The 12,408-nt window shown below is 46.9% G+C and overlaps 1 protein-coding gene across 1 annotated transcript in view; it reads left to right on the top strand.

Moving 5' to 3' along the window:
- Positions 1-1,578: 1,578 nt before the first annotated feature.
- The window catches only part of LOC111147813 (TNF receptor superfamily member 21), a 67,078-nt gene continuing 56,248 nt past the window's right edge, over positions 1,579-12,408 (top strand). The window contains exon 1 of the mRNA XM_022504060.1: positions 1,579-2,093. Coding sequence (XP_022359768.1) covers positions 2,007-2,093 — 87 coding nt within the window. The 5' untranslated portion in view covers positions 1,579-2,006. The remainder of the gene's footprint in view (positions 2,094-12,408) is intronic.

Raw genomic sequence — 12,408 nt, forward strand, 5'->3', positions numbered from 1 at the left:
TTTTATTAGGACTTTGAACTTCAAATTGGGTATAATGAGGGTTCTTTGTTGGGATTTCGGCAAGGGAATGACATGATCAGATGGGTTGTAAAAAGCTCATTTTCCTTAGGGTGTGAAGAAGAGATTTACTGCAGAACTGAGAGGTCCGGGCAAAACCAGAAGCAGGGATACCAATCATGAGGCTCATGTATAAGTAAGAGGCGGAAGGGATATAGAAGAGGAGCAACGAGGAGAATTTTTGATATATTATGGCGATCACCCACCTCCAATATTTATGGATAATCATTTTCTTTACTAATAGATGTTTGAAATAAAAGATTGGAATAAATTTTCATATTTTTATTATCTTCAAAGCATGCACAGAACAAAGACCAAAGCAATTATATTCATCAGAAAATGAATAGTTCACACTTGTATTTAATAGAAGGTTATCTTCAGGAGTACTGGATAGTGAGTCTTGAAACAGGTAACTGAGAAAGTGTGTTTATCTTGAAATAGGGTCGAGAAAGCTGGAATAAGCCCCACACCACCAAGGCTCATGAAGGACTGGAGAACTGACATGGTGTAAGTGGTAATTTCAATATAGCATACTCTGAAGGGTCAGAAGCTAGATGATAGATACCACTGTCCCAGACATGGTAGTCACAGTCAGGGGACTGACTCCCTTCAGGTGAAACAAAGAAAAGGATGTCAGGTCCTCGCTCACATTCAGAAATGTAGGAGATGTCAACCAGCCAGGATAATGTTCTGGTTGTTCTTACTTCCGAAGCAGGGTGCTAACGTACTTTCCATCTGCCCACAACCCACAAAGGCATTTGAAACTCAACTCAAAAATTTTTAACACTGTTTGGGGAGAAGAATTTTTTTTTTTTTTAATCTCTGTGATAATCAGATTCAAAACACTGGATCCTTAATTAGAAAGATGCACCTGCCCATACATTTCAAAGATTTCCAAGGCCTCTTGAAGACCACCCACGGACCCAATTCCAGGACCTCTGAGTTTGGAACTCTCAATCTGGATTTCCTTAACTGCATTTATTAGCCTAGAAGTTTTCAAACTTCGTTCTATATTAAAAATCACCCCGAGAACCTTTAAAAATCCCGATGCTCAGACCACACCCCATTTTCGATTAAATCAGAATCTCTGGGGTGGGTCTATTCATACATACACATGTTTTCAACCCTCTAGGTTATTCAAAAGGGGAGCCAGGTTCGAGAACTAAGTCACTGGTATAATTTTGGCACGCCTCTGATCTAGGTGTTCCATGGTCGTTGGCTGTTTTTAATCACTGTCGTCAAAAACAGCAGAACGGTGCCTGTCGCAGAAATAATTTACTAAGAATCATGTTAGAAAAAATAAGTAAATTTGGGTCAGGGGCATGCATTCCTCCGCAGCGGCTTGCCTGGGTCAAAAAGCAGCTGCAATTTCTTCAGCCAACGCCAAGGGGCACCCTCTCCCTCCTCGCTCTACCTGGAACGCCTTCCCAGCTCGATCGCACAAAGAGCCCGGCCTCCTCCCGGGTGACATCACAAAGGGTCGATCCCCCGCCCCTTCGGCGCCACCACGTGTGTCCCCGCGCCGGGCGGCCACCCGACTCAGTCCCTCGCCGGCCGGTCTGGGCAGCGGTGGAGGGTGGTTGGCAGTGGCTGGAGGCTTCGCTATGGGAAGTTGTTCCTTTGCTCTCCCGCGCCCAGCCCTCCTCCCTGGTTCTCCGCAGCCGCTGTCGGAGGAGAGCACGGGGAGGCGCGGGCTGCAGCGGCCGCTGCCTCTCCCCGCCCGGGCGGCCGCACCGCTGGGCAGGTGCTGAGCGCCCCCGGAGCCTCCCTCGCCGCCTCCCTCCTCTGCCCGGCCTCCCGGCTGCCGCAGTGCACATGGGGTGTTGGAGGTAGATGGGCTCCCGGCCCGGGAGGCGGCGGTGGATGCGGCGCTGGGCAGAAGCAGCCGCCGACTCCAGCTGCCGGGGGGCCACGCGCCCCGGGCGCCCCTACGAGCCCCGGGCTCAGCCATGGGGACCTCCGCGAGCAGCAGCACCGCCCTCGCCTCCTGCAGCCGCGTCGCCGGAGCTATGATGATCGCGGGCTCGCTTTTCCTGGTGAGCGCGCTGGGGGACCGGGGACGGCCGCACCGCAGCCGAAGGCGCCGCTCTCTGGGAGCGGGGCGGGTCCCCGGGCCCGGGCTGCGGGAGGCGCAGGGTCGACCCGGCTGCGGTGGGGGGGTGGGTGGGCTTGCCACCCGGGAAGGTATCCGGGTCGTTTGGGGGAGCCACCGGACTCAGCCGGGACTCTGGAACGTAGGCGAACTGTTTTTCTTGCAGTCTGGCTGCGCTGGAGGAGGCGCTAGAGGTGGCCAGCCGGCTTCCTGCGCATTTCAGAGCTTTCCCCCCTACTCGGACCTCTGGTGCCCCCACCCCGCTCCACACAACCCCACAGCCACCGGCCGCTACCCACTCCGCGTGGTGCGGGGCCGGAGCTGCGGTGCGGGGCTGCGAGGGCTGGCGGCGGCCGCCGCTTTGTTGCAGCTGCAGTGTCATGTCCGGATGCTACCGCAGTGGGAGAGTGGTACCGGTGCGCGCCGGCTGCCGGGGACCCGGGAGCGCCCGCGCGGTGCATTCCCGAGCAGGGCGCACAGCCCCTCCCCCACCTCGCCTCCTTGGCTGGGGTGGGTCCCAGTTTCTGTACGCCAAGAAAAGAACCCTTAGACCCACTCTCAGGCGCCTCCAAAGCGCCGGCTGCCAGCCAGCCAGCACGCGGGCCCTTGAGTGGGGGGAGGGGGAGAGGGCTCTACATAAAGGAAGATGAATTTCTCCAGTCTGTCCTGTACCTTCTTTACCTGTGGCTAGGCAGGTGACCCTGCAAAGTGGAGCAGGTTCCTTCTTAAGCACCCAAGGTGCATTTAGTTACAAGGCGTGCCCTCTGCCTCGTCCTCCCTCACTTACCTACCTGGTCAAAGCCTGAAACCACCCTTGACCCAGAACTTATCCCCAACTTCCCCCAGATCCTTTCCCCTTTCTAAAAGTTAGAGGGGAGGGTCCGGGTTAAGTGGAAGAAAATTTATATGAGATCAAACCCTTAAGCCACCATAAGCTTCCCATGCCTATCTTTCTCTGCAGGGAGAACAGAGATTCTTAGCTGAAACTCACACAAAAACAAAAGACAAGAGCCTATTTTAACGGCAGGGCTGTGTAAGGGAAAGGCAGGCTTGCTGTCTCCTTCCCCAAAAGGGCTTAATGCCTGGTCAGCCAAGATCTCTTAGATCCCAGGGCATTGCAGTTGCTATGGCCTGGGAATTCATCCTACAGACGCTCTGGTTCCCTGTGTGAGTGTGGGTTTTAAGGGGGAAAGAGAGACTAAAGAAAAGTTTGGTGCTGTTAGCATTTATAATTAGGCAAGTCCCAGTCGCCTTTCAGAGACTTTCCTGCCCATTTATAGTAATGGCAAAGTCAAGATCTGTATCCTTGAAACAAGTGTGGGGGGCTGCTGAACAGTAAGTGGGGAGTCTCTTCTAGTAATGCATCTGGATTGACAATGTTGGTGTGTAGAGAAACCCATTTCAGTCCATGACCCTAACATCAGTGGAGTTAAATCAATCCTTGAGTTTCCTCCTTCCATCTACTACTCTACCTGCATCCCGCCCCCCCACCCATGCCTATCCAGTTCCTCTAAATATCTGATCATTACATGCCCTACAGAGTGTACTCCTAGATTAAATCCTAAGTCAGTGTGATATTTCATTCATTTTACAATTGAGCATGAGATAGATGTTCCAAAGTAAAGTCTCCATGTAAGAAAGTGTAGGTTGCTTTAACCAACTGAGAAAGAGCTCAGTTCCTTTTCTTAAATCATTAAACTCAGTTTATCTAAAAATTGTGCACTGGATTTGCAACTAAAGACCTGAGAATTTAAGTTTGGCTGTCTTTTTTAAAAAATGAAATTTGTAATGGAGCTTAGAGGCAATCTCATGTTGTTAACTAATATAAGAGTCCTCCTTCTCCTGCTAACTAATAGAAAGGCTCTACTTCAGTCCATGGAATGGTTTGGGGTTGACCCTGTTGTCCTGAAGGGTGATGGAGAGGATGTACCAGGGATCACCAGGGATTTTGCTGTAACCTTGATGTAACCAGGATGGGGAGGCAACGTCTTTTCTTTTTTCCATCCCCAGTCTACAAGCTCCAGTCCTCAGGATAGACATTGTTCATGTATAAAATGATGCTGTCATGATATTGGTATAAGGATTATTTATCCCACTGGGATTCTTAGCCATGTGAAAATGACAGACACCAGGCACTGGAGCCCAGCTAAATACAGCAAGTACTCAGAACACCGCAGGATAGCAGGGACGTTAGTGCCCTACCCATCTATTACAGTTAGATTAAAAAAAAAAAAAAAAAAACTCAATAAAATGTCCTGTTTATTATGGCTTCCAGTTACCATCGTTTTTCAAGTATTTCCTTTTTTGTGACAATATTTGTTATTGTTATCTTATTTGACACTTTTTTCTCGTGACAACCACGAAAGAGAACTTTCATATGGTTTTAATAAGCTTTAAAAAAACACATGCTACCTAACATATAATGCCATATATATATATATATATATATATATATATATACATATTACTATGTGTCAGCATATAACTGTGCTTTATATACAGTATCTCATTTACTTCCAACATCTCTGTGAAGCAGGAAAGTGTTATCTCCATTTCACAGATGAGAAGATGTAGGCTGGGCAGACTTCATTGGTTTGTTCCTGGCCACACAGCTCGCCAGTGATGACTCTCGGGCCGGGAGCCGAGAGCACCTGACTCTTCAGCTCATGCCCTTGCTCCCTCCTGTGCCACATTGCCTATTTCACAACTCCAAATTGCTAGACGATGAAATGTAGGGACAGAGAAGGCTCACTGGAGCAAAGTTGAGACTGGTGGTTTGGTTTGTTGCAGAATATTGATGAGAATTACATGAGTGCTTTTGGAAGAAAGTGTTCTTGCTCCTCGTACTTCTGTTTCCGATGAGTTGGGGTGTCTGCATGATACTGGGAAGTAAACCACAAATGGAAAGATAAAAACTTACGTGTTCCAGGCCAAAAGTCTGGAGGGGAGATAAGGGAAGCCCCTAAGTTTGTGTCAGTGCTCAGAAATGCACTAGAAAGGCTGTCCAGAATGACAGGACACACTCAGATGCCTCTTGCCCCTAGGGGGCTTGCTTTGCCAGGACCCATAGAGTGTTGGCAGTGAGGCAGTCCGAAGAGAAGGGAACCATATGGATAAAGTCCCATGTTCGCAAACCTACACTGAGCACCCACTCCGACAGGGGCACTGTACTAGGCAGTGGGAACCCAGGGATGAATTAGGATTTGGATCTTGCCCCACAGGCACAGTTTTTATGGTATGTAAAATGTACCTGGCTATCACGGGGGGCGGTTGGGTTTCATGAGCTGATATGGAATCAGTGGATGAATGTATTCAAAGTAAAATACAATATGTGGTTGATGTTAAAATCTTTAAACTACTTACAGTAGCTCTGGGCTAGTTTAGTTAATTTGAAAGCTGGCAGAAGAAAAACCTTCCCGAATCTCAGAATAACATGCGTTAGCATTGGTAGGGAAAGCCACTTATACTCAGAATAGGGAGGGCTGACATGTACTGGAATGCAGGGTTTCTATCTTATGCCATGAAGCCGCCATCCCTGTTGCCAAAACGTGGAGGATCAAGCTTTCAAATTAACTAAACTAGCCCAGAGCTAGCCCCAAACCCACAGACCTCCAGTATAAGTCAAATACACAATCAAACCAAATCAGCATGAAAAAGAAATTCCTTGTGATGGAATGTATATTATACTACTTTACATTGAAGAAAAAACCCGAGACTGAATAGCTATAGATCCACCAACCAGCTAAAGGACATATTTTAGTGTGACCACATTTGCACAAAGGCAAGCAAGCTTGATGTGGTCCAAAGGGTTAATGCCCTGTTTTCAGGACTGGGCGCAGAAGGTGCCTCCAGGTGTGCCTGATTGGATAGAGGCAAGGAGGCATGGCCTAAGTAACCGGTGGTCTGTGTGCTTAGTGCATCGTAGATCAGAATATGGAGACATCACACTTGAACTGTACCTTTGACTCCCATCTGCGAAGATGAAGGGTAAAGCTTCTTTGGTGACTCCATAGACAAGCTGTAAATTGGTTTTGTACTCTGCTGGCCCTTTATAAAGCATAATTGACTTAAGGAAACTTGACTGATTGACTGATTGATGCTGGGAAATGGTCAGAAGCATCGCCAGGCTATTCAGGAGCCCACATGAATTGAGTGACTTTTTACTGCATAAGTGGCGGTGTCTGTTTTCCAGTAAACCCTCAACGCTGTTGGCCTTCTTCCCCCAAACAGGCCTGACAAATTCTGCGGAGGCCGGGTCACCGGCAACTTCCTGGAAAACTCAGATGCTTGCTCTTCTGTGACAGAAGGAGCCCTGAGTATGTCATCGCCTTTGGGCATGTGCCCGATGGCCATTTGAAGCTGATTCAGTCTGGACCATCAGGCGCAGATTCGTGTGTTTGATGGAATGAAACCTGAAGCCTTAATATAGGAGTCAATTTATCCCCCAAAATTGAATCCCCGTTTGGTGTGAGGACACTGGGTTTTGGTGCTGCTGGGATAGTGGCTATTGAGCTTTGATTTTTTTGTTTGTTTGTTTGTTAGGAATGGGGGTGCAAATCATGAATAAATATGGGCCTTACCCCAGTGTTTGTATTTGTCAAATACCAAAAAATAAACAAAGAATCCTAAATTGGCTTTTATGCTTGTAGCCTTCTGGCTTTGCCCCCAGCTCCCATTTCCAGGCCGAGCCCAGGGGCGAGGAGCCGGGCAGAGGTTAGAAGCAGGGAGGCACCTGGCAGATGTCAGGGAGCGTGTGTTCACCTTGGTGCTGCAGGGAGGTGGAGCGCACTCGTATTCAGGCTGTTGATTCAAAGCTGTGGTTTCAGTGATACGAGGCTGTTGACCTCATTCTTCAGAGGGAGAAAGGCCGCCAGGAACGGTCCAATCTTCCTGGATTCTGGCTATCCAGATTCCTCCCCCTCCCCAACAGATGACAGCACATGGAAGGTAGAGACTGACCCTTACAGTGGTGGGAAGTTTTGCTCAGAGTGACCTCAGGCAGGGGGAGGCTGGGCCTGGTGGAGGGAAGGAGTCAGGCCACTGAGCTAAATGGAGCCCCATCTCCTCTTTAGAAGATTTGAAATTTGTGTCAAAGGCTTTGTTCTAAACTAAAGAACAAAACCAAATCCACAGAAAAAGAGCAGGGGCTTGGTAAGTGAAGTCCTAGCAAGGCTCATTCTCTGATCTTTACAGAATTTTCCTGTTGCTCTTCTGCCAACGGAAGGGCTTGGCGGATCCACGGCTTGGAGCTATATGCAGATCTGTTTTGGGAGAAGAAACATGAATTTAATGGCTTTAGGAGGAGGGGGAGGAGTGAGTCTATGAGTCCTGGATCACACGAGAGCCACTGTAGATTCAAGAGGGCTTTGGAACAGAAGCCCAGAAGGGAGGAATATTAATGGCTGTTAATATTAATCATTTATATTGAATTACTGAGCTCGTATATATTGAGTCCTTACCACTGACATTGTGTTGGATACCTTCTACAAAGGATCCCTGTAAATCTTTCAAGTCCATGATGTAATGGTATTCGCCCCATTTGGTAGATGAGGGTTTGAGGTATAAGAGGAGTCAGTTAAGCAGTCAGCAGCTTCCAGAGAGAGGATTCACATCTAGGTCCCAGGGGCTTGATATACATTGCTTTTTTTCTGCCAAGTTGTGAGAGGAGACAAATAACCTTAATTTACTGGATTTTTTTTTCCTTTTTCTTTCTTTCTTTCTTTCTTTTTTTTTTTTTTTTAGATTTTATTTATTTGTTTGAGAGAGAGAGCGCACGCGAGTGAGGGAACCAGAGAGATTGCAAGTGGGGGGAGGGGCAGAAGGAGAGGGAGAAACAGACTCCCTGCTGAGCAGGGAGCCCAATGCAGGGCTCCATGCCTGGACCCAAGGATCATGACCTGAGCTGAAGGCAGATGCTTAACCAACTGAGCCACCCACATGCCCCTGGAATTTTGTTTCTTGTTAAGGGGCTGATTTTACCTGAGAGCTGAACATTCCCTTTTTCCCTGGGAAGCAGTTCGCCTCCATGATGGCGCCTGGAAGTTTAGCCAGAGGAGCCAATTCTGTAAGGGAGAGCAACCTGCGGGTGCGGATTGAAAGCTGAGGGTGTGGAGCCACTGGCAAGCATTTTCCTATGGTGTGACTCTGACAAGCAGTGGTGCCATGGTGAAGATGGAAAGATACTCTTGCAAATTGAAAGGTTAAAAATAGGGGATGGATGCTTTGCTTGCCTGCTAGTTGGGTCATTTTGAAAAATATTTGCTTAGTGAGTAACAGTGTGACATGGGGTTCTGCTTAGCAAGGAGTTTTCCCTCACTTCTCCTGAGAATTTGACGACTGGGGTAGGGCTTTCTTTGCTGCCAGCTTGATTATTTGTATGGGATTAGAGCATACGTTTGTCTCATCTGTTACTAGTATTTACTTTGTTAACTTTTTGGGTCTCATAGAAACTGGTCTGATGGCCCGATGTGCGTGGTCCCATAAGTCATGTTTTTGTGCATGGTTTATTAGCGTTCTTGTCAGCAGGCTTTTAAACTTGTCTCTTCCTAGATTGCAGATGCTGAGCAGACTAAAGAAAGGCAAAGAGTGAGAAGAAACTTAATCACTGGTTCTGGGAAAGAGGATGGAATTCTGCTTTCCCAAGGAACACATGAGACCAGACTATTATTTGACTTCATCCTAGGTATGGCCAGGTCAGCGTAACCAGGATTAAGAGAAATGGAGGGCAGGAGGTGGAGAAGATCCAAAGGCACATGATGATAGGTTTCCAGAATAATTTAACTGGTTATTATTCACTCCTTGCTCTTCCTTTACTTCTGGGAGTCCATGGCTCCTCTCTCCTTTTTGGTTTGAATGTTGTGTATCTGGTCTAGGAGAAAAATACCAAATTAGACAAGGTTTGGATGTGCTTCATTCCTCATTTGGAATGCTCAAGGCCAATATCGTTATCCCCATTTCAGCTTCTTAAAGACAACATACAATGTGCTATTCATCTTCGTGTTTTTGGCTTGATGCCCTGACACATACTAGTTAAACAATAAATGATTGTTGAATGAATTCCAGAAGAATCTTGCTCTAAACTAACTGTTCATTCATTCTAGACAGGTTAAAGGTAGTTGGATCTTGAGCTACATCTCAATACTTTGAGCTACAGCTGAAGGGTATTTGAGTTATTAACAAAGAACATTTTAAACTCAAGCAAATTGGCAACTAGAAGAACCTAGTGGATATGGATTTCTCTTCCCATTCATTTTTATTCTTTGACACTACAGAAACATTTGTGTATGGTAAAAACTAATGTCTACATACTTGCTTGTAGCGTTTAGCTTGTAGCAAGAAAAAGCTTGCTGCTTTTCTTTATGTAGCTATTTTATCTTACACAGATATATTTTTCATTCAGTTTAATAAATATTTCTGGTGCATTGCTAAATTACTTCGCAAAGTGTCAGGCATTGCTAGACTTTGGGTATATGATAGTAAAAGGCCACTCGTGGTCCTTCCCTTTTGGAGTTAATAGTTTATCGGGGATGAGAGAAAGGGTGATGTTCTAGAAGAGCAGAAGGAAGAGTACGCCAGTGAGAAGGAACAGCATGTGCAGTGGGCCAGAACCTACGTGCTCAGAGAGTAGAAAGAAGGCCACCGCGGTTGGAGCTCAGCAAATGGGGGCAAAAGGACTGTGTATTGAAGTTGCGCAGTAGGCAGGGGCCAGATAGGACAAGCCTTTTAGAGGCCTGAACATGTCAGGATGTTGTTGGGTGTACAATTGTAGGCAAGGTTATAATATGATTTTATTTTTATTTTTATTTTATTTTTTCAAGGTTTTTTTTTTTTTTTTAGAGATTTTATTTATTTATTTGGCAGGGAGAGAGAGATCACAAGTAGGCAGAAAGGCAGGCAGAGGGGGAGGGGGAAGCTGGCTCCCTACAGAGCAGAGAGCCCGATGCAGGGATCTATCCCAGGACCCTGGATCATGACCTGAGCCGAAGGCAGATGCTTCACCAACTGAGCCACCCAGGTGCCCATATAATATAGTTTTAATGAGGTTTTTTTTTTTTTTTTTTTTTTTTTTAAAGATCCCTCTGGCAGTTCTGTGGAGAATGGATTTGGAAGGGGAAGTGGAGATGCAGGAGGCCAATTGAATTCTTGTGCAGTTAGCTCAGAGTGGGGGGAGATGATGGTTCTGTTGGGGGAGTGGCAGTGAAGGTGGGGATTACTAGATAGATTTTAAAGGTTTTGAACAAGGTCTGCTCGTGAGACGTGAGAGGGCAGGAGTTGAGGGAGAGCATGACCACTTTCACTTGGTAGTCAAGGCTGATTCCCTGGTTCCTGAGCTGGTGGTCTGATTACTATGAAGGCCAAAGCTGGGGAAAGGGTGGGTGGGCTTGGGGACCCCAGAGTTCGCGTGTGTGTTAGTAATTTGAGGTGCCTGTGATTCCTGTAGTTCAAGCTTCAGGCCTGCCATGCCCTCTTCCCCGGGTGGTGGTGGGTGTGTGGAGCCATCCTGCTCTTGTCGGACACTTGGGTTGTCATTGTTCTGCAGGCTGGCAGCACTGATGAAGTTGTCTCTGTACAGATCACTCACTCTTGTGCCTTTTGGGTTGTTCCCAGAAGTGAGATATTTTGGGGTATATTGCCCAAAATGGATGCTGGGTCACGGGAAATGAATGAATGGTTTTATGGCTCTAGCAGCACATTGCCAGATTGTTTTTAGAAAGACTGAATTAATTTAGACTGCCACCAGGAACCATAAATGTGCCTTCTAACCCACAAGGCTGCCAGCATTGGAGTTTATCATTTTCATTTATTTAGGCTGCTTTAATATAGATAGGTAAGGGTCCTTGGTTGTGCCCATGTACATCTCATGATTGCTAGGGATGTCCTAAGTTTATCCATGTGATAATTACCTTTGTGATTACTCACGTCACCCTCTGTCTCAACTATTGAGTGGAATTTATGTTAACCTCCTGAACATTTTTGTAATAAGCTTTTAGTAGCTGTATAGGATATACATTTTTTTAAAGTAGGTCCTGATCTTTTTAATGTTGGGTTCGTTGACTTTTCTGGCCGTCCCCATTGTGTTGGTGGTGGAAGCTGGGTCCGCGTGTTCTGCAGGATGTTCATACATCTTGCACGAGTAGAGGATCGCATGGCCAAATACGCTGGGGAGATGCTGGATTCAACAAAGTCACTGTTTTCTGCAGCTCCCCTGCTGGGCCTCCTGGAGCTATCAGCCCCTTAACAGCTAATGTTAATTGTGCCTCTCTGAGGGCTACCGTCAGAAGCCTTTCCTCAACTTGTAGGCCAGGGCTTGGTAGAATTTAGGTAGGTAGTATTTTTGACTTTGCGGGCCATGTGATCTCTGTGGAAACTCCTCACCTCCGCCTTTGTACTTTGCAGTCAAATGCTCTACCCCTGAGCTATACCCCCTGCCTTTGTACTTTGCACACTGCTCTGGGCAGTACCTAAAAGAAGGGGCGTGGCTGTGTTCCAATAAAATTTTATTTGTGGAGCCCGGAATCTGAATTTCAGATTGCCACGTGTCCCCAAATTTTATTCTTCGTTTGATTCCCACCCCCTGCTGCAACTGTTTAAAATGTAAAAGTCATTCTTTGCTTGCGGGCTATAAAAACGCAGGCATGTGGGGGGAGTGTGTTCGCCAGTGTTTGTACCAGGGGTCCTCAGCATCCTGTGGGACTCAGTCAGGAAAACTCACTCCGGAAAGTGCTTGCTGAGATTCTGCTCCATTTGTCTCGAGTGTACTTTGTCAGTAGGAAATCCTTTCTTCTCTCTTGTTCTTTCTCATTTGCTACATGTTGTTTATGTGTTAAGCCTTTCTTGAAGGTTTTACTTATTTATTTTTTTGAGAGAAAGAGAGAGATCCAGAGAGCGGAACAAAGGGAGAAAGACAAGCACACACCACGCTGAGCACAGAGCCCTGTGCCAGGCTTGATCGCATGACCCTGAGATCCTGACCCGACCCAAAATCCGGAGTGAGTCGCTTGACTGCTCCACCCTTGTTAAGCCGTTTTTTGAAGTGTTGGTTGGCCCTTGTTTGTCTTTTAACTCAACACCGTGCAGTCTGTATTTTGTTTTGTTTTGTAGAATGCTCCAAGTCTAGTACGGGATGTTTTAGGGCACTAGCTTTATAAATTTGGAGTCTCTGATACACTTCTCGGGAATTGGACATTTGCATTTTAATTGGGGTGTTTTAAAAGATTGCCCAATCCCCGGCACCTGCGTGGCTCAGTCAGTGAAGGGTC

The sequence above is a fragment of the Enhydra lutris genome, unplaced genomic scaffold (assembly GCF_002288905.1).
Source record: "Enhydra lutris kenyoni isolate GAN:26980312 unplaced genomic scaffold, ASM228890v2 scaffoldscaffold17, whole genome shotgun sequence".
Classification (NCBI taxonomy): domain Eukaryota; kingdom Metazoa; phylum Chordata; class Mammalia; order Carnivora; family Mustelidae; genus Enhydra; species Enhydra lutris.